The sequence below is a fragment of the Vanderwaltozyma polyspora genome, genomic scaffold (genome assembly GCF_000150035.1).
Source record: "Vanderwaltozyma polyspora DSM 70294 KpolScaffold480 genomic scaffold, whole genome shotgun sequence".
Taxonomy (NCBI): Eukaryota; Fungi; Ascomycota; class Saccharomycetes; order Saccharomycetales; family Saccharomycetaceae; genus Vanderwaltozyma; species Vanderwaltozyma polyspora.
The window spans coordinates 14,858-36,603 of record NW_001834633.1 but is presented as its reverse complement, the minus strand read 5'-3'; the positions used below and the strand labels follow the sequence as shown (position 1 = coordinate 36,603).

Below are 21,746 nucleotides of genomic sequence, written 5' to 3'. Positions count from 1 at the left end.
CATCGAGAGTCTATTACCAAATTAAAAATATTGGTCAACAATATATTTGGATTTTTTGATAACAAATGCATGCGGAATAGTATCTATGTCAATTCTAATATTTTCAGGTTTGTTATGATATTGATAAAAATCAATGACTTCTTTTCTGGTTGAATGTGCTACCCAATGGTCATCTTCCGCAAATAAAAACCAAGTTTTAACACCTGTTTCATTACAATAATCGATTAATTTTTTATGGAAGCCCCAATCATCATGAATAGCTTCCATTTCATAAGTAGCTAATCCTAAAGCTTGTTCGATTAAATTAGCGTTTCTTAATAATGTTCCTGACGCTAATACAGCATTACTGTCTTCACTACATTTGATCATTTTACTAATAAAAAATTTGACAAAAAATAATGGTAATAACTTATGGAAGATGAATTGAGATATCCATCCTACGTGATGTGGTAAATTAGAAGTCCAATTGAAAACTTTTGTCATTTTAATCCCCTTATCAGATAAATGTATATCAACTACTGTAGGAGTCAAATAACCGACTTTAATTAATTTCCCATTTAATTTATTTGTCATAATTACCCTTTGAGTTAAATAGGCACCTACAGAATGACCCATAATAATCAATGGCCTATTTTTACTTGAAAATTTATTAATAATATCAACTTTATGTTGTACTTGTTCTTCCAAATCAAAAACTTTAAATTTATCATTGCTACTAGTCTTCTTCTTCTTCTCATTGCCATCGTAGCTCATACCAGCATGAGAAATACCCAACACTTCCCATGTTGGATTCTTCTTATGAACTAACGCCAAAAAGTCAACATAATACTCTAATAAACCTGGATTACCTGGTATCCAAACAAACAATGGCGAGTCCTCTGGAGATAGCTCTTTAGTTAAAGGATCAAGATGAACTATCGATGTTGGATATATGGAATCTTCGAAAACCTTTACGAGCGACATCTTATATAAATCTACAGGATACCTGAAATGTTTTTAATCAAATACAAGACTAATACAAACTCAATATGAACCCCCTTTAATCTTTCTTCCATTCCAATTTCTCAAGACCATTCTCATTTATACTCAAGATGAGATGATGATGAAGGTGATGGTGAACTTTTGAGAAGATATATCTTAGAGGCATTTATTTGATACTTGATGAATGGATACGAACAATGATATAAGAAATCACATGACGTGTTTATATAATGACTTAATTTAATTAAATCACATTCTAACAGACGTTTAACAAAGTATTGATTCTATAATTTTAGAGACCTAATAATTCTTATATATATTTATTTAATTAATTAATTTAATTAGTTTTATTCTAATTGTCTTTATCTTACAATTCTAAATATTCAACACTGTATGCGGATAATGATTTTGTTTGTAGTACGTTCTGGTCGTTGGCTTGATTCAAAGTAGAACGCTTGTCAGAATTTTCATCCAAGAGATGCCATAGTCTGTTATTTCTTTCCGCAACGTTCACTTGATTGTCTATATATGCTGATAACTTCTCTAAAGTTTCTTCTTCGAGTGCAAACAAACCGCTTGCATCCAATACCAAGGATAACAATTGGAATAACTGCGGATTAAATTGGCTTTTATCCTCTGAATCTGTATCGATGACGAATTCTATGAAATTTTGAATATCAACTTTACTCAATGTTTTCAATTCCTGTTTGATAGAGTCTCTAGTATAGTCTTGGAGAATTCTTAATGATATGTCTAAACACAATTCACCATTCGTTATAGTAAATAATTCTGCTAGTAATTCTTTCAATGGCAAGTTAGGACAAGTGACAACGGCTTGCTTGAATAGTCTTGGTTGGTTTCTAAACTTTGTCAATAAATTTCTAGTGTGAGATATTGGGAAAAGTGGATGAGTTAATAAAAATGTCAATGCTCTTGGGTAATCTTTTTTGAAAGCTGAAAATATTAAATCTAATACGTCACTTAAGAATTTTTGATCATAAATGAATCTATCCTGTTCTGTATAGTATTCTTTCATTATATTCAATTTTTTGAAAAAAATATCATCAAATTTATTAATATCATTTTTATTGTTTTGTAATTCTTGTAAAATATTTTTATAATCGAATGATTTTTGTTCACCTTTGGCGTATATAGTTTCATCTTCAGGGAACAAAGATTGTAAAGGAATATTTTTTTTAACATTAGCAACTTGGAAGCTTTTACCCAGGGAATCCTTTAATGTACCTGAACCTACATCAACATTAATAACTTCTAATGAAGAAATTGGACTAGGACCGTTTTTAATTGAAACACCAATAGCTATTGTTTTACTATTTTTATTTTCACCCTTTGATGGCACTACAATGGATTTCAATAATTGATAAACCTTAACATGAGAAAGATCTCTTTCAGCTAAGATAGAATTATGAACTAAATCTAATAAATAAATTTTATTGTTGACAGTTAACAAGATTCTATTATTAGCAATTGGACTGAAAGACAATACGTCGGAATCTTTTTTCTGAATAAATGGAAGTTCAATGGTCTGCTGCAATTGACACTGTGGTAAGTTGTAAATATATAATCTATCTTCAAATAATCTGTAAATTTTACCGAATTGATAACAAATCTGAGATTCCCCTAAATCAGCATCTTCTAAAATGGTTGAAGACAATTCATTAATGGAAGTTTTATCATTAGTAAATAATTCATATAATTTAAAAGAAATTTTTTTACCTTCAATATTTGAAAGAATTATAGCAAATTGTTTCCCATCTTCTTCAAAATGTTCGACAAAACTAATATCAGAGTACATGACATTAACAGATTTTAACAATTTCAAAGTGAAATCATAGAATTGAATCAAACCGTTTTTCAAGACCACAACGATAACTTTTTCCTTTTCATTAATCTTAATATGCTCAATCTTATCGTCACATTTTTGACTATAAGTCTCTACCACTTCACCACCAGAGGTAGCATATTTATCATCATCACTGGTCTTAATGGAAATATTTAAAGTATGGTTCTTATTATAAGATAACCCATAAGCCCAACATTCCAATTTGGAACCATCTGTATCACTAACAAAATGACCAATATTACAAGCGGTAACATTATTAGTCGAAGGAATAGGAACGTTAAACACTAAACTTGGCGTAGGATTGATGATATATTGAGAAATAGTAGAACCAGATATACCAATAGTAATCTTATTAGACTCCAAAGAAAAATCATCTGCAATCTGAAGAGAGCTTATTTGAGTTTCAACATTGCTCAAAGATAAGATCTTAGGCAAAACAGCTAATCTGAACGGCTGGGAAAAAGAAGGCATATTGATTAGACACAATACACTGCTTACTCAGATCGATATATTGACTTATCCTGGACCCTATATTAATTAAAATATATAATACCAATTCAATTATATTTTAAATTAGACTTGGTTTATACTGTGGTTAACATGTTTTACTTACCTTGCGATGACCTTCCCATCAAATTTTCCAATTTCGAAAAATCGATGATCCGTGAAAAGTGACTGAAATTTTCGAAATTGATATTTAACAAGAGCAGTCGTATGGATGGGATGGGATGATTCGATTGATTTAAAGGCTTTCGAGAACAATGAAGTCAAGTAAGGATAACAGTTATTAAGGAGTTTATATCTGTGATATTGTTTAGTCCTATAGATATCTTAGTATATTAGGTTTGGTTCTAAGTGAATTTGAAGAAATTTGGTCAAGATTTGGTGCAAGTAGTATCCTTTGAACAGGTAAAGGTTTTCTGTCTAACTTTTGGAAAATTTGGAACATAGTAAGGTAGCTGCTGACTTTATTGATAGATAGTAATAGTGAAATGAACATGGAGATCAAAGAAGCATTGGAGGAATTCAAGAGGCTGAAGAGGAAGGCTGTGGATATTCTTATAGAGAACCGGAAGTTGTTGGATGCAAATACAAGGGAATTGAAGAAAAATTCTAAGCCAAAAACATACTCAATGGAGGAGTTAGCTGAAGATGATACAGTAAATACTGGTACAGTCGATGAAGCAGATCGACTGCTGAACTATTCAATAAGGGAATACGAGGAGTGGGAGAAAAAACAAGGGAGACATAAGGAAAACGTCCACGTTACTAAAAGTAGTGTCAATTCAACTGCACAAATAGCAAAATTTACGTACGATAAACAGATCAAAAAATTGCAAAAACAAAAGTCCACAAATGATAATAGAGGTAAAATATCAAAGATAAGGAAAGATCCTAAAACTGGGAAAATAGTCGTAAATGACAGTAAACAGCTGATCAAACAATTAGCAGAGGATTTAAACCAAACTACAAAGGAGAGATATGATAGAACAAATCAGAAGAGACAAAAGAATAGTGATCAAAATGAGAACTATTCTTATATTAATGAAAAAAACAAAGAATTTAATGACAAATTGGAGAGACAAGAAACTAAATTATTAAAAGACATAAATTGAATTAATATCATATCGCAATTATGAACATTCATAGTTACAGGTCAAACTTATGGATATTAAAATTCGTGAATCTTATTAAACTTAATAAAACTAATATATATATAATTACATAAAGTTGTATTACTACCAGAATAAATTATCTATTATCATTAATTAGTATTTTAAAGTGAAAACACTTCTTCTTCTGTTACATATTCATACAATGAATTATCTGTTGGAAGTTCGACTGCCTTTGGTTGTTGAGCCATCTTCTTTTCGTACTTCTTTTGAATTTCTAATAATTCTTCGTTATGTTTTGCCTTTAATTCAGCCAATTGCTTCTGTAATTTTTGTTCTTGCTCTCTTTTCAATTTTTCATTCTTTAACCTGATTTCGTTTTCACGAGCAATACGTTCGTCTTCCAATTTCTTTGTCAAGATAGTTAATCTATTGTTTTCTTCTATAGTTTCCTTCTTGATTGTAGACAGTTTTTCTAAACGTCCGGCAATTTCATTATCAATTTCGTTTATTCTTGGCAAGTAGTTCTTCCTTACATTCAAGTCAGTTAACAATTCAGTATTATTCTTGTGGATTTCTTCATTCTTCTTTATTTCCTCCTCTAATTCCATTTTCGAAATATTTAACTTTGCCATTTCTTGCTCAATGTCAAGTTTTTGTTGGTTCTTGGCTCTAATATCTTCAATCTTAGCATCTAATTGCGCAGTGATCTCATTCAACTTACTGTTCCATTCATTAAAGTCATCAGTGACTCCAGTTTGTTCTTCACTTAGATTTTCGATTTCCTTTCTAATTTCGGCTTGCTTACTTATGAAATCTTGCTTTGCATTCAATTTTTCTAATTTCATTAATTCTGTCTCTTTAAAGATTTTATTTTTCGAATCATTGTGAGTTTGAGTCATATCTAAAATATTTTTGACAAGTTGATATTCCATAACTTCGATCTTCTGTGAAGTCTTCAACTTTAATTCATCCATCAAATCATGTATATTGTCAATTTTTGATTGAATATCAGCCAAATTATCTTCGTATTCAGTTTTCTTATTTTGATACTTCTCTTCCTCTGTAGTCTCCAAATTATCTAACCAACGCTGATGAACCGATTGATCATATTGTACTTTATCATAAACAGCTTTGGATAGGTAACCATGTTGCTTTGTTTTGATGACATATTCTGGATTTTCTGGAGAAGACATTGGATTTTTACTAACAGGTTGGATATTAGAGCTAGAGTTACCCTTAAAAATAGCCATAATACCTGTACTAGAAGATTGCGGTTGTGGAGGACCCATATGTAACATTGGAGCTTCGTCCGGATTTATTGGCTCAACTAAGGATTTTTCTTCAGTTTCCTGTACAGATTCATCCTCAGTTTCTTCATGTGGTTCATTTCCTTCCTCTTCTTCACCCTCTTCCGGTTCCTCTTCTACATTTTCTGACTTTGTATTTGCATCAGATCCTTCAATAGGCGCATTTACTTCACCTTCTTCAGTTTCAAGTTCATTTTGTGCACCGGTAGAAGTAGCAGATTCAGGTTCTTCAACGGCCTTTGTAATGGAGGCTTGGGATCTATCTTCTTCAATTACTTGATTTACAGTATCGGCTTCCAATGAAGTACTAGTTGGTTCATTTTCAATCGTTTCTTGGTCAACAGAACCAGCTGAACTGACATTTTCAATAGTAGCTACTTCTTCTTCTGATACAATTTCAGTTGATTCTTGTTCATTACTAGTTTCTTCTTCACTTCCTTCAGTTGTGATAGTGGAAGTGGAACTTGCTTCAGTGGAAGTAGCATCATCAGTAGAAGTTTCGTCACCTGATGATTCTTCATCGGAAGATTCTTTAGTTTGCGTAGATGTACCATTTTCATTTAATAAAATTTGTGAGTTTCTTAAGTACTTCAAATTTGCTTCCTTTAGTTCCAAGTCAGTAATGATACCGCCTTGTCTTCTTTCATTAGCAATTAGGAAACTTGGGAAAGAAATATCTTTGGCTCTCTTAGTAGACTTTGATATATTTTTGTAACCCAATTCATTAGGAGACATACGACTAAAATGAGAACTAGCACTTACAGTTGGAAATCTTTCCATCTTCTTCGCCTTTGCATAGTTTGCAGCTTGTACATTTGAAGGGTCTCTGAATGGTGAAACGTATTCTACATTATGATCCCTGGAGACAACCTTCTTTAACATGCTATGACTTCTGGACCTATTGCCATCTGTTTCAGTATCATCAATTACAATACCTTCTCTCTTTTTAAACATCTTGGAAATTCCTTGAAATTAACAATATCAGTCAACCTTCTCAATTGATTGTCTGGAAGGGGGGGTAAAGTTAAGAATGAATAAATTTCGATCGGATTTCGTTCTCTCACTCAAGTAGCAATTATGAATTCTGTAAAGAAATGAATTGTTCCTCTAATATAAGAAAAAAAGTATCAGAATTGAAATACTTTTTGAATTTTAAAAAAACAATTAATCAACAAAATAATACAACAATAATTACAATAATGGATGAAAAATAATTGCTGTTATTTAAGTACTTTCCCTAGTTTTACTACTTTTTATCACAATTTTATTATTTTCCCTTTCCCTTGGTTGAATTTACAACAATACGCTGAGAAATGAAGGACAGATACACGAACGATTACTTTAAAATTCTATTTCCTTCGATAAATCAAACCTACTATGACACGCCATGTGTGTTTTCATTTATTCCTAATTAATCTCTACGCCCCTCTCAATGAATACATAGCTCATGTCGTAGCTTGTTGTTCACGATACCGATTTTGTCTTGTTACCACTGTATTTTTCTCAGTTTCTAGTTTTTTCCTTCTTTTCGAAATTAACCCCCCTTCCACCGATAAAGCAGTAATATTTTTCAAATATTACCTATCTCCTACACATGTTTCTCAGAATCCCCCGCCAGTTATAAAAAATATTTCCACAGATATTTTTGCCAATTTCATCATTATCACCCTTATTTTCGAATATCGAAACCTCTAAGCTTTCTAACTTCTGTTGCAGAACCAGCTTTATCAAAACGGTACGTAACTGTAAAATAAAGAACAAAAAGAGTGAAAAAAAAATAATAACAAAATTTTCTGTTTACGTTACACGATATATCTTATCATTTCATGTTATGCACAATGTGTATATGTGGATTGGTTCAGTCTCTTTAGTTGACGACTCAACAGGTAGTCGAAAAAACAGTTGTGATGTCAAAGAGAGGTTCTGCCAAAGAACGTCAGATGGGCTGGGCTGTAGGTAATGACGAAGTGCGAGAGTGAGCTTAAACAATGAGCAAAGGAGAGAGAGAGGTTTAACAACAATGAATGAACGGAAGAAGCATAAAATAAAATCAGCACAGAGAAAGCATGGGTGTAACATAATGTAATGTGTCTGTATTCTATGTTATGTTGTTGTTTTAAGTGAGAAGTCTGAAGATGTGTTGAAATTGGATGCGAAACAGCATCTGACGACTTCATGAGTTTTATTATTATTCAATTTTGAATAGCAGTAAATAGAGACAGGAGTATCAGCCAGCTTTCATGAAGTTGGTTAGACGGGTGAACAGTAAATGTCTAAATATAAATTGAAAGGCCTGAGACCACAAGTGAGACCAACAAAATCCTGTGTTATTCCACCTTAGCCGTACTTCACCATACTAACTGAGCTTAGGAAATAAATAACCTTGCGTAAGTAAATTTAGGATTATTTTAGAAAGAACTATTCTTATTCTTGTCGAAACATATCAGTCAAAAAGTATAGAATGAGTCACGTATCAGTTCAGCTATACTAATATACTTTGGCAAAAGAAAACAGATAGCAATTTTTGAAAAAATTGTAATGGGTTCAGTAGCCTATGACAAATTGCTTGAAATATTTTAATATTTTTGTCCTTGTAACTTCTTACAGAACAGAGTGTTCATCTATACCAACCTATAACTACTTGCTAACTAATAAACCTCTTTTAATGCAGAATTAGTATTCTATATCCACATAAAGTTAGCCGCCGAAACCAATCTTGATTCTAAAAATGCCACAACAAAGTCTTATTAAACGTCAATACCGTGTGCCATTCGTTCAAGTTGCCACATAGTTCCCTTACAATTGCTTGATGTATTCATTCCCATCCTTATACAAATCAATTTTGCTGAAGTTCCTGATGTTTGCTATTGTTTATACTCTTTTATAAAGATTACTTTCTCTCTTATATTAAATTATTCGTTCATTAATTAAGAGGGAGACACACAGATTAAACATAATGGGGTGTTACCCTGTCGTTGACACGTGACTATACTTTTTCATTTGTCACATGACTGTTTTCTCGGAGATAATCACCCTTTTTTTTCTTCTATTGGTTTTTCCAGTATATAAGAGCAAAGTGTGATACAAACCTGATCGAACAAGGGACTTAGCTTTCAGTTCTGGTTGACTCCACTATTGCAAAAGTATAATTGAACAGTACTTTGTTATAATCTAAACAGCCTTTCCTTTTGTTTGCTTTTGAATTTCAAATTAGAATAAGTTTGCTTCTTTACCATATATTCCGATTAGATGTCAGAAAGACGTTTGTTGAAAGAGTACCAGGTGGTTAAAAAGGAATTGGGTAACCACAAGAATATTATTTCATCTTTGGAACCTATCGATTCTGATGATCTTACAAACTGGACAGCAACGATTTTAGGTCCTCCAAATACTCCTTACCATGGCCATAGTTTTGATCTGAGAATACACTTGACTCCGGAGTATCCATTGAAACCACCTCAAGTAACGTTCAGTGCATACAAGATGCCCCACTGTAATATAGAGTTCAAGACAGGTAAGATATGTTTAAATATTCTAGATAACGCCAATTGGTCTCCAGTTTGGAACTTATTGACAGTAGTGCTTGCAATTTATCAATTATTGTCAGATCCTGTGACAGATAGCCCTTTAAATATCGATCTATCAAATATTTTGAAAATTAAAGATACTAGTGCATATTATGGATTGATTGAATACTATCTAAATAATAAGTCAGACAAGTAATCAAAGCGGTTATTAGTTCCCTTCATCTCATCTCATCTCATCTCTCTCCAGTTAATGCTATGATATTAGAAAATAGTAGGTTTTACCCGGCCTCCTATTGACTATTAGTTATAAACTGATTAAAAATTTATCACTTTGATATTGCTAATTAGTATAGATTAATACTCATCTCAAACTGATTTAAACTTGGTTCAAAGTTGCAATATTTTGGTAATACAGTGTCTCATCTACTTGTGAACTAGCGCTTCTCTATTAATTCTCATTTGTCGGTTTATTTTAAGAAGTTATAATACCCAATCTATCAACCTTCTCCGTCCCTTTTTAATTACTTGTTAAAAGAGAGAGAATACAGACAACATATATTATATTAGAAGAAATTTATTTGCATATAATACTATATATATATCTGTTTTTAATGAATCAATGAGATGGCAAAAGTAGCACACGTATCTAAACTGAAACGTATAGCGGAAATTTTATCTCCAAATTACAAACCTTCAATTTATCAATTAGAACAACTTTTAAGAGATGAGAATCAAGTTTTAGATTTATTAGCAGATATCGAAGTTAAGGGTTCTTTCATCACTGAAGTGACAGTGATTGCATTGTTTACTACAAGACCTGGGATTTCTTTGTTAAATTGTTTAACTGATAATTTTGGTATTGATGAAGATAATAAAGATTTTAATCCAAATTCTTTGTTACCAAGAATGCCACAACTAGCTCTAAAATGGATGCATGATGAATTGATATTAATCAAATTCTTGAGATTTATTATCGATAATAGAAATATGGATATTAATTTTAAAAATAAAAATGATATATTATCTAAGTTACAATTAGATTTTTTGATTAAAAACGAAACTTCTGATTTCATTTCATTAAATTTATTGACTAATGAAGTTGATGTAGTTAGAGAATATTTAACTGCCATTTGGCCAAAACTTAAGAATATAATCAAAATATCTCTAAATGGCGAAAATGAATATATTGATTGCGAAGATTCATTTTTTGTTAGAACAATTTTAAGTTATAAAAGGTTATACGAAACATTACTTCATTTTGAATTTTATGATTATTCTAGTATGAAAACAAACGGTTCTGACATATATGTAAAAGCACTAATGAAACATCTGACAGGTCTGTCAAATTTCAGTTTTCAATTATTTAAATTATCTGGTTATTTTTATAACACAATTGATAACCAGAGTTACAATCCATCAAAATTCGGTTTCATACCACTTTCAGTAGATCCAGACGATGGCGAAGTTGAAGAGAACCAAGAAACTGATAACATTTTACAACCATCTCTATTAGATTTCCCTGATTTAATGAACGAAACTGCAAAAAGACATCTAGCTTTATCAAAACTGATCATTGACTCAAAGTTGGAAAAGCAAATATCTAATTCACCTTTGTTACAAATCCAATATAAAACTTTACTGGCTTTAATAGATCCACTTACTCAACCTGTGCCGAATGACACCCATGTTATCTCAATTGATTTACTATGCAATATGTTCTTAGGATTAATGAAACCTTATATTGATAATCAACTCAATAATGATGATGGTGTAGATTGGAGATTTCACATTTGTTTCAACATGCAGCAAATAATTATTGCATCATTATTTGTATTGAATTGTAATGATTTTGAAAGACTTGGTACTGTCGATGAATCAAAGGATTGGAGGTCACAATTACATTTATGGCTTCCTCGTGGATTAAATACACAGAATTTGGAATTGGTTTACATGTCGTGTATTTTAGCTGTTTACACAATCTACAAACTTTATAGTGACTCTCCTGTTCACTTCAACCCATTTTTATCATCATTAATTTCTTTATGGAAATCATTGACATGCGTTGTTCTTTACGGTTTACAAATAGATCGTTTAGAAGAGTCCAATCAATCATTTGATACTCCTATTATAGTTCGTGCAACTATAAGAGGGGCAGCTGCTTTGCGTTCCATAGTCGCTACGGTTTTAAATGAACAGATGGAATTAAAAAGGCATGATTTTATTCATGAATCGTTAAATACATTTATGTCGCCTCATGGTAGAAAACTTTGTGATGGTGCCTTATATGCCGATTTGAAGGCATATACTGCATCTATTTTGGCTTTAGGTGCAGAATTCCAAGAAGTTACAGATTTAGTGTCATATTTGCAAGCTGGCGATCAGTTTGATGAAGATGTCAAATATATGTTTGAATATGAGTATGAAGATTACAATGAAATATATGAGGATAGCTCAAATGAGAATGAAGAAAACGAAGAAATTGATTATGCGTTTAATAAAAGAAGATGTAATTGTATATTCAGTGATGACAATCTTATTGAAGAAGAAGAAGACGATGAAGAAGAAAGTGATGTGGAGAAAACATCTGATATCGATGGAGAAATAGCGACAAAATCAAAAGAACATACAGAAAAGACCATTGAATCCGACTCTGGCTTATCGAACCAGCTTTCAAAGCCTCACGCTGTTAGATCCAAGAGTAATTTTGAATTTGACTATAGCGGTAAAGACTGGAGAGATATACCGCGTGAATATAATCTTTATTATTCTCCATTCTATAATTTTATAGATCGTCCAGATTTGAATACAGTGTTTGTATTGACTTTGAAGGCAACTTCCGAAAAGTTGACAAAAGAAGAGGCTGCTTTGCTTTTATGTAGTGTCGCCTCTACTGTTAAGAATGAACAAGATCGTATGATATTTGGCAATTTATTAGAACAAGATAAATCTTCAACTGCAGATGAACATGAGGATACAAAGAAGGAAGCCACGCCTGATGATATATACGAAATTTGGTGTGAGGAATCTGCATTTGAAAGAATACTCCACTTCAACCCCGACTTAGCTTGGAAGCTAATGGATGAAATGTTAATGTGTAGTGGGTATAGAAGAGTACTAATCTGGTTTATCACACATATGGAATTGAGCCATTCATTAATAATTTATATTTTTGACCTGATGATGGGAAGTAGAGGAATAAATAAGACCGACACAAGTAAAAATGTTAAGAGTACCTTCATTACTGAGAATATCTCAGATTCTAACAGCAACAGTTTGAAATTTTCAAGAATGGGTCATCTGAAATTATCCGAGCTAGAAACAAGAATGATTTTACAAGAATTATTTACCAACGCTGCGATATATTTTTCTGACAAAGCTAGGAAGTCCAACCAATCTATTTTAACTCCAGATTATTCTACAGAAGAAGAAGAATTTGACGAGGAAAATGAGGGCGGATACTCTATATATTCTGTTGGGTTAATGAAATTAATTTGTATAATGGTTTCAAAATTGATTGAGAATAGCAAATTCAATGTAAACGAATCAGATTGTGTCTTTGAATTACAAACTTTGTTAATGGGATGGATTTCAATCTTACCTGAGGCAAAAGAATTGTCATTCAAGATCAATTCATCTTTAAGCGAATTTTCCCATGTAGAAAATTCAGAACTAGCTAGTATAGAAGGTGCCTCAACCAAATCTCATAAACAATTAGTCGACAAAAATTCAGAGAGCTATAAATATAATGAAATATTGTTAAAACTAATTCCGCCAACTTTTGGAGGTAAAGAGGAAAATATCATTTTTAATACATTTAGAGATTACATTAAGGATTACTCATTTGACTCAGAAGTTTCTACAATGTGTAGAAAGATTATTCATCAGTCCGACGAAATCTTGCCCTTGCAAGACTCCGAAAAACCATTTAGCTTTCACGACTATTTAACTGAATATGGCAAAGCTGTATAAGAATAGAATATTTTTTGCATCCATAATCGTTCATTAAGCTTGATTACTTTTATATAAATATAGAGATATATGAGAGTATGTAACATTACAACATTTCTCCTGCATTATTATTAGACTTATTAAATTTTATCTTTTAGATACTCTTTAAGGAGAATCAGTTTATCTTTAATTCCCAAAATATAGTATTTTGGATCATTGGCTAAGTCCACCAACATATTTTGCAATCCTATTATTTTTTCTATTTGAAGTAATTGTGTTTCAATTTCATAAGCTTCGTCCACATCATTTTTTATTATATGTCGTACAATTTCTATATTAGAATTAATATTTGGTATTATCAAATTTTCATTTTCCTTCAACAACTGTAAGAATAAATTCTTTCTTTCATTTAGTTGAAATTTCTTGTAGAAAAACAACAATTTTGACGAAAATGCTTCTTGGTCTTTTTTAGATTTAATAAAGTCTTTAATTTTAAATTCTTTAAACAACGATTTATTATTTTCTTTAATATCGAGGAAGATCGTGTCTGCAGCGATATCTGCCTTAGAGATAATATGTGCTAGGTAATGAAATTTCGTGGGTTCGAAATCATCTTCCTCATCGCTAGTAAGGGTTTCTTCATCTTCCCCTTCAAAATTTGTAACGTTTGACTTTCCTCCATTGAACTTTGATGAACACCATGATTCGAATAGTTCTTCCCTTGTTGAGTTATCTGTGATTTGAAAATAATCAGGATGATTTTGGATTTTTTTGAGTTGGAGTCTCCAACTAGAGTAAGGGTCTAGTTGAAATTCTTCGAATAATCTAGTGAATAGTGATTTTGATTTTTCCAAGTCAATATCGTCTAAGGAATCCAGACCATGATCTATTGAATTCAAATTCTCATCAACATCATTTTGATCACTTCTTTTCGCAAGATCTTCCTCAATGTTTGTATTCTCACTTACTTCCACTTGATTTTCGTCACTAGACTCTTCGTCATCTGAAGATAAATAACCTCCGATTAATCCAGTATTGGATACTGCCACTACATTTCCTTCTTGATTCTCATCCTCGTCCTCGTCCTCGTCTTCTGTTGAAGTGACTTCAGCTTGTTGGGTTTGCATCATATCATTTGATATCAGTTCAAATTCTTTAAGCAGTTCATCGTAAAGTTTTTCATAATCTGGCCAATTGTATCCTCTAGCTACCGCTATTAACAAAATCAATTTATCTTTATCCACAGCATTCAACAATTGCAAACTAGAATCATCACTTAACTCCTTGGATATGGTATCATTCAACACCTTATTATAATAATATTTTTCACCACCGACACATATGATTAAATGCCAACCATTTAGCAAAGGAAACACAAACAAAGGAGCACCTGCCCTGTCTGACCCAACCTTGCCCTTCTCAGTATCATAAAGACTGTCAGGTTTAGTCCAAGTAGATTCCTTCGATTTTATATTATAGTAATATTTCCTTCCATCTGGTGCATTGAACTCTTTCCAAATTTTAACTGGCATTGAACGTTTTTATTCTTTTATTTTCTAAAATAAATAAACTGAACCTTTATCAATCTAGTTTAAAACCTCCCCACCAACTAAAGACATTACTGCCAGATCAATTATTTGACAAGTTTAGATAGAATAGAATTGAATTCTATTCTATTCATCAATTCTTTGTCTTGTAGATACAATTTGACAGTTGATCCATCTCATCTTATTTGACTGTCTTGTCTAGTCTTGTCTCTGTTTGTATGGCTCTACTAAACCTTCTCAGGGATCAATGAAATTTCAGACATTTCAAAGGAAAAAGAAAAGAAGAATTTATATGTGATAGCGCCATATCCATATGGTAGCGATGCTAAATTGGATTAAGTTACCCTGAACTTATTAGAATAAATCATTAAGCACGAACATTTTTCCCCGATGGGTGGCAAAGGTGTTTCGATTTAAATATATAAAGGTTATTATATAAAGTTAGAATCTCAGGATATTAACACTTAATTTAAATAAAGATAAAGTGTATCTGGAAGTAACCAATTCATCGTTTGAAGATTGCAGTAGTTGCCAATTGAGGTGTACACGTCGTAAGGAATTGTTGGTTTTGTTTGGTGAGATCCTGTTTTGCCCCCATTATCTGCGTTTAAATTTTTTTTTTGTTTGTTTTATATTATAAAAAAAAAAATTAAGGTTCATTTTGACATAATTGAATATTTATTAGATTGAGTTTCCCTCTAGGATTGAATTGTCAGATTTATTTTACGAAGAAGGAATACAAGACATAGTTCGATAAAATAAAAATCGATAAATACCTACACACACACACACACACACACACATTATAATTGAAAATAAAAGATGGGTTCTAGAAGATACGATTCAAGAACTACTATTTTCTCCCCTGAAGGAAGACTTTACCAAGTAGAATATGCTTTAGAGTCAATATCTCATGCCGGTACCGCTATTGGTATCATGGCTTCTGATGGTATTGTTCTTGCTGCTGAACGTAAAGTCACAAGTACATTGTTGGAACAAGACACTTCGACAGAAAAGATATATAGGTTAAATGACAAGATCACTGTGGCAGTAGCAGGTTTAACTGCAGATGCTGAAATTTTAATAAATACAGCAAGGGTACATGCTCAAGAATACTTGAAAACCTATAATGAAGAAATTCCAGTTGAAATTTTGGTTAGAAGATTAAGTGATATAAAACAAGGTTACACCCAACATGGTGGTCTGAGACCATTTGGTGTTTCATTTATCTATGCTGGTTATGATGATAGATATGGTTATCAATTGTATACTTCTAATCCATCTGGTAATTATACCGGTTGGAAAGCCATCAGCGTGGGTGCAAACACTTCTGCTGCACAAACACTATTACAAATGGATTATAAAGATGACATCAAAGTAGATGAAGCTATAGAATTGGCTTTGAAAACTTTATCCAAAACCACAGATAGCAGTGCATTGACTTACGATAGAGTAGAATTCGCAACTATTAAAAAAGGTGAAAACGATAAAATATATCAAAAAATATTTAAACCTGAAGAAATCAAACAATTACTTTTGAAGACTGGCATTACTAAAAAAGAAGGCGAAGAAGATGATGACGACGATATTGAAATGAAATGAAATAAAATAAAATAAAATAAAATAAAAAATTATAAATCATTCAATTCACTTTAACTGAATTCTTCCAACAAATATCCATCTAACTCACATGAAAATATAAAATATAAGTAATTCATATTTTATTATACATAATATATATTTAATGAAATACACTTTGTAAGTTATCATAAACATAACCAACCATTACCCGTTTCTTATCACTCCCTTTCCTGATTGATCCAATTTTGATCTCATCTTGCATTCCGTGTGCTTTTACAATCTAAACGTGAGAACAACACACAGCACAGTAACTTACGCAAACAATAGCAAAGAAATGCTATAGCCACACACATATACATATATTATACAAAGATGCACCATCAACTTATATATATATATACTGACAGATAGATTCAAGGAAGACACAACTTACAAAGTGTTATAACTAACACAATCTTCTAGTTCCCTTTCAATGAGGTATGTTGATTAATTCTAGGCACATTGGCCTAGTATCTATATAGATACATCGCAAGTTACAAGTTATACTAACCAAATTATTATTGAATAAATTCAATGAGAATAGATCATCTTTCTTGACAAGTGAAGATATACCAGTTGGTTATCATAAACCACCATTTCCTTCACTGTATTGGCCAATATCAAGTAAGAAGTATCACGTATCTTATCTGTATGATACAAAGACCATTTGGGAGTTTACAGTATATTGGAGTGTGATTCTCAATGGAGGGTTCTATCTAATAAGTGGCTTGATGGCAAGTTACACACATCGCAAGAGAGCTGGTGGTTTATGGATAATGGTGATTTATCTTTTCATAGGTTGTGCACAAGGTGTCGTCTTTGGAACAGTTACAGGATATCTAGTTAGTCAAATTTACATATCAGGTCTGTTTGCAATGTCAACGTGGATCCCACTATGTTGTGCAATTACACAAGTGTTGTTTGATCTATGTAGCAGCTTTTCACTTGGTGGTATGGTCATGTAATTACACAAATATTACAATTGTTACTAATTCTTCCTCATCATTTGGCCTACAAGAACCCAAAGTCTAAATGTCGAAACTTGCGTTGAGAAACATGGGGAAAAACATCAGAAACTACCAAGACATGAATGAATGCAAGTAGAAATAGAGAGCATTTAAATTTTCATCTAGTATCGTTATGATGATACAGTAAGTGAGACTAATGACCAACCATCTAAGTATATATATTAATGTACCTATATGATGGTTCAAAGCCAAGTCACGTGGTTAATTTTTTTAATAGAAGAACCAGAGATGATCACGTGACTACAGATATGATACAATTCGAAGAAAAAAAAGAAAAAAAATAAGAGAGAAGAAGTATGACGTCATGGCATTTTTACGCCTCGTTGCTCAACGGTGGTCTGGTTGTATCATCCATCATTTAATTATGAGTTCATCATCAATGGAACGGTTATTGCTATAATCGAGGCTTTTTACAATGGTAACTTCTGATTTTAAAGGAGGAAGAACGTAACAACTACTTATTGACAGCTGGTTTTATATCACATTACAAGTTTATTATTTAAATTTTAAATTTAAATCAAAGTCTGTGAAAAAGCACGTTGTTAGATTCTATAGTTTATCCCAAGAGTTTAATCCTTTGTCAAACTTTTTATCAGCGATAGATTAAAGGCAACGAAAGGATTATATTAAGCATCCCTGCAGATTAGGTATTTCTATAAAAAGGTTTATTCAATACAGCATAGAACTTTCCATTACAATATATCTAATTATTTTTTTTGACTTGTGTTCTTTGTTTTATTTTCAGATCATTTGATTTTATCAACTGGTGAATCTAATATTTAATATATCTGAATTTTTTTTTTTGGCTTCTCGATTTAACTTTTAGAATTTAGGTTATGTCTTCTGCTTCTATTAATCGTTCTTTGACTTCAGTCAAAACTGAATTAGAGTTTCTAAGAGATTCAAATGTAATCTCTGGTGAGGCTTTCGATCAAATAAATAATCTATTGCCAGACAGACATGATCCTTCAAGAGAAAGTTTGGCTACCAATAACAGTTCCCCAAATTTAGAATATGTAGAAGCTATTTATCGTTTTGACCCACAGCAAGATGGTGATTTAGCTATACAACCTGGTGATAAGATCCAAGTCTTGGAAAAAATATCGCCAGAATGGTATAAAGGTAAATGTAATGGTAAAGTAGGTGTGTTTCCATCAAATTATGTCAAACCTGCTTTCTCAGGTGGTTCAAATGAAAAATCTCGTTCTCATTTAACTTCCCCTCCACAATATCAACAACACTCACAATCGGTATCTTCATTCCAATCTTATCAGTCTTCCTACCAACCTCCACCACAACAACAGCAACCTTTCCCTCCTGTATCTACTAATTACTATCAACAGCCACCACCTCAGCAGGTTCCACAACAGGCTCCTCAACAGGTTGTTGTGCAGGAAGCTCCGCAACAGCAACAACAACCACAACAACAACAACAACAACAACATCAGCATAATGCTTCTAAACATTTTAAGAGTTTTGGTAGTAAATTGGGTAATGCGGCTATTTTTGGTGCTGGTGCCACCTTAGGTTCTGATCTGGTTAACAGTATCTTCTAATTTGGAATTAATACTATGTTATTAATAGAATAGTAAATATAATCCATTTTCTCTTCATCATTGTTACGTTATACACTGGCTTTCATTCTTCTTAATTTTTTTTGAATACTTTACAACAATCACTAATTTCTAACAATCCCTTATATAGATAATAATTAGATAATAATCCTTTTGGATTAAGTTGGTTATGTTATGTTTTTTATTTTAATAATATTAAACAATTTAAAAGGAATATTTAAAAATTCTTACATAATTTTATTCATAATTTTGATATCTTTACGTAGTTTTGTACATTAGCTTCTAGACGTGGTTTTAATGTTTAAATAGTTAACATAGTTCAAAAATAATTTCCGTATACATGGTATATTCTATTGATTACATTTAACCTGGAGTTGCAACTCAAATTGTAATTTATCAATTCTTCAACGTCAATTCTCCATTCATCTTTTCTCCATTTTGGTATAATTCTTGAACCAATTTTGAACATATTAGATACTTCGATTGTTAACAAGCCCTGATGATAAAATTTATCATCCAAGTTATCTTCAATATCTTCATAATTTAATATTCTTTCAACAGTATTAATACTCGTAGTCAACTTCATCTTAATCTTTTGATAATTAGTCCAAATGCTTCCTAAAGTTACTAGTTTGTATGCGAAATGAACCAATGAATACATTATTAGCAATGCTGGAGATATGGCTAATACTTCAAATACCAATTGTTGTGATTTAAGCATTTTGTCAATACCATTCAAAGCTAAGGAACCATCGACTTTTGTTTTTTGAACTTGAATTAGCAATGATCTAATCAATTTCCCTTTTACAAGGTTTTTAACGGGATGTTCTAATTGATTCTCATAAATTTCCATAAATTGAGTTAGATTACCTTCTTCAATTTGGTTAGTTAGTTCAGGTACATTAATTTCAACTTTCGAATTGTCTGCAACAAAACTAACAACCATTCTTGTTAATGAATTTAACTCAGAAGGCAACATATCTTTAGACATCATTGCAATATATGTATCTTCATCATGTCTAACTGTCGCCCAGACTTGCTTTAATGGTTGCCATATCCAATCATGAATTAAGCCAGACATGAATTCAACGACATTCTTTTGAAGAAATTCAATGATTTTATAACGTGAATTCCAGATCATAATTATCGATGAGGAGCCATAAACTAGACTAAACAATGTTCCTGGCCAATATCTGGTTAACCTTGAAGGCTTTTTCAGTTTCCTTAATTCATTGTTTTTACAAAATCCACTGACATGGTCAATGATTTCATATAAACCAGTGTTTGGAACCTCTAAGAAGTTTTGTAATATTTTTATGTTTTCATCAATAACTATTTCATTTTTATTAGTTTGGAATTCATTAATAATATTACCTAATTTAATAGTATAATTTCTAGAGATACTGTCAATGTTTTCTATTTTTTTATGTAGTGAGGATCTTATTAATAATCTTGGGAAATTGATCATTACTTTAATTCTTTGGGAAGTTTTATTAGGCAATCCAACAATATTCAGGGACTGTACCATCATGATATTATTTATCTTTGGTCGAATTTCTTCAATTATATCATTTGTGAATCCTCTTGCACTGGCAATTGTAAATTGATGGTTACTCTCTAAACGATGTAATTTGGTTTTTATCTTAGTTACTAAATCATTAATAAGGGAGATTACCAACTTAGGAGTAACTTGGATACCGTATAATAAAGTATACATACTTGAGTCTGCCACTGACTTATAATAAGCACCGACATCATTGGCTATTATCAAAGAGCTTACCGTTTCAATGGTCAAACCATGGTAACATAGTACAATTGCATATTCAGAGATAGCATTATATATTAACTCTTGCAATGGATTCGAAGTCTTAGGCAAACTTTCGATATTCAGAATGACCTCCTTTACAGCATTAAAATCGACTTTAACCTTCTTACCAGTCTTCTTGCTGATCTGAGATGATACAGACTCGGCAATTTTCTTGATACGAGCCAATTGATCTTGAAGCTGTTGTAGATCTACACTGGAAAGGGCATCTATCTCAGAAATCTCAGGGTGCAACGAAATCTGTTCTAACGCAGTCTCTAACTTCCCATTAATAACTTGTATAGCATGGAAACAAAAAGTATCAGTAAGCATCACTACATATATTCACAACAACAATTGCAGCAGGTACCGACACCAAGTATGTTTCAAACTGTCTCTTATATGTTAACCTTCAATCAGCAAATTGTTAAACCCTTTGGTCATTGATTAATCTATTAATTTTTAACCACTTTTTTATATATATAGTTATTGGTAAAAACAAATGGGTAAGAATAAGTCAGGTACTGTTTTTCTATAAAAGTAGGATAGAAACACCAGAAACCTTGTGAATTATCTCTAGAATTGCTACAGATTTTAGCTTCATTGTTCCAAGAATATTATTTTATTATCTGGTCCTGACTTTTTAATTCAAATTAATAACCTTATCCAGTAATAAATATCAGGCGTAATAACAAGATGGTTACAAGTAACGCAGTATAAAGATGAAGTTTTACCAGTACATTGATAATAATAGCAATGTACAATTCATTTCATTCAAATAATAATGAAAATATTAACCCCATTGTATTGTATCTTATTTTATACCTTCTGTGATGGAATTTCCGTTTACAACCTCTGGATACATACATTAGATGCCATTCTCATTAATCAATCTTGAGAGATACTTGATATAACATAAACCTAAGTCTT

The 21,746-nt window shown here is 31.7% G+C and overlaps 11 protein-coding genes across 11 annotated transcripts; 6 read left to right on the top strand and 5 right to left on the bottom strand.

Moving 5' to 3' along the window:
- Positions 1-21: 21 nt before the first annotated feature.
- Positions 22-963, bottom strand: Kpol_480p17 (bifunctional triacylglycerol lipase/ester hydrolase; the record flags this gene model as incomplete). The annotated part of the gene is made up of 1 exon (XM_001643738.1): positions 22-963. One exon carries the CDS (start codon positions 961-963, stop codon positions 22-24), a length of 942 nt encoding a protein of 313 aa, XP_001643788.1.
- Positions 964-1,348: 385 nt separating this feature from the next.
- UTP8 (Utp8p) lies at positions 1,349-3,316 on the bottom strand (the record flags this gene model as incomplete). The annotated part of the gene is made up of 1 exon (XM_001643737.1): positions 1,349-3,316. The coding sequence occupies one exon, from the start codon at positions 3,314-3,316 to the stop codon at positions 1,349-1,351; it is 1,968 nt and encodes a 655-aa protein (XP_001643787.1).
- Positions 3,317-3,837: 521 nt separating this feature from the next.
- SYF2 (Syf2p) lies at positions 3,838-4,461 on the top strand (the record flags this gene model as incomplete). Its single annotated transcript, XM_001643736.1, has 1 exon — positions 3,838-4,461. The coding sequence occupies one exon, from the start codon at positions 3,838-3,840 to the stop codon at positions 4,459-4,461; it is 624 nt and encodes a 207-aa protein (XP_001643786.1).
- A 161-nt stretch (positions 4,462-4,622) lies between these two features.
- On the bottom strand, positions 4,623-6,722 carry Kpol_480p14 (uncharacterized protein; the record flags this gene model as incomplete). The annotated part of the gene is made up of 1 exon (XM_001643735.1): positions 4,623-6,722. One exon carries the CDS (start codon positions 6,720-6,722, stop codon positions 4,623-4,625), a length of 2,100 nt encoding a protein of 699 aa, XP_001643785.1.
- A 2,295-nt stretch (positions 6,723-9,017) lies between these two features.
- PEX4 (E2 ubiquitin-protein ligase peroxin 4) lies at positions 9,018-9,491 on the top strand (the record flags this gene model as incomplete). The annotated part of the gene is made up of 1 exon (XM_001643734.1): positions 9,018-9,491. One exon carries the CDS (start codon positions 9,018-9,020, stop codon positions 9,489-9,491), a length of 474 nt encoding a protein of 157 aa, XP_001643784.1.
- A 428-nt stretch (positions 9,492-9,919) lies between these two features.
- CAF130 (CCR4-NOT core subunit CAF130) lies at positions 9,920-13,264 on the top strand (the record flags this gene model as incomplete). Its single annotated transcript, XM_001643733.1, has 1 exon — positions 9,920-13,264. One exon carries the CDS (start codon positions 9,920-9,922, stop codon positions 13,262-13,264), a length of 3,345 nt encoding a protein of 1,114 aa, XP_001643783.1.
- A 119-nt stretch (positions 13,265-13,383) lies between these two features.
- Positions 13,384-14,775, bottom strand: URN1 (Urn1p; the record flags this gene model as incomplete). Its single annotated transcript, XM_001643732.1, has 1 exon — positions 13,384-14,775. One exon carries the CDS (start codon positions 14,773-14,775, stop codon positions 13,384-13,386), a length of 1,392 nt encoding a protein of 463 aa, XP_001643782.1.
- An 837-nt stretch (positions 14,776-15,612) lies between these two features.
- Positions 15,613-16,392, top strand: PRE9 (proteasome core particle subunit alpha 3; the record flags this gene model as incomplete). Its single annotated transcript, XM_001643731.1, has 1 exon — positions 15,613-16,392. The coding sequence occupies one exon, from the start codon at positions 15,613-15,615 to the stop codon at positions 16,390-16,392; it is 780 nt and encodes a 259-aa protein (XP_001643781.1).
- A 451-nt stretch (positions 16,393-16,843) lies between these two features.
- Positions 16,844-17,375, top strand: MAY24 (May24p; the record flags this gene model as incomplete). Its single annotated transcript, XM_001643730.1, has 2 exons — positions 16,844-16,848; positions 16,955-17,375. The coding sequence occupies 2 exons, from the start codon at positions 16,844-16,846 to the stop codon at positions 17,373-17,375; spliced, it is 426 nt and encodes a 141-aa protein (XP_001643780.1).
- Positions 17,376-18,274: 899 nt separating this feature from the next.
- On the top strand, positions 18,275-18,994 carry Kpol_480p8 (SH3 domain-containing protein; the record flags this gene model as incomplete). The annotated part of the gene is made up of 1 exon (XM_001643729.1): positions 18,275-18,994. One exon carries the CDS (start codon positions 18,275-18,277, stop codon positions 18,992-18,994), a length of 720 nt encoding a protein of 239 aa, XP_001643779.1.
- A 337-nt stretch (positions 18,995-19,331) lies between these two features.
- On the bottom strand, positions 19,332-21,149 carry NCA2 (Nca2p; the record flags this gene model as incomplete). Its single annotated transcript, XM_001643728.1, has 1 exon — positions 19,332-21,149. The coding sequence occupies one exon, from the start codon at positions 21,147-21,149 to the stop codon at positions 19,332-19,334; it is 1,818 nt and encodes a 605-aa protein (XP_001643778.1).
- Between the last annotated feature and the right edge of the window lie 597 nt (positions 21,150-21,746).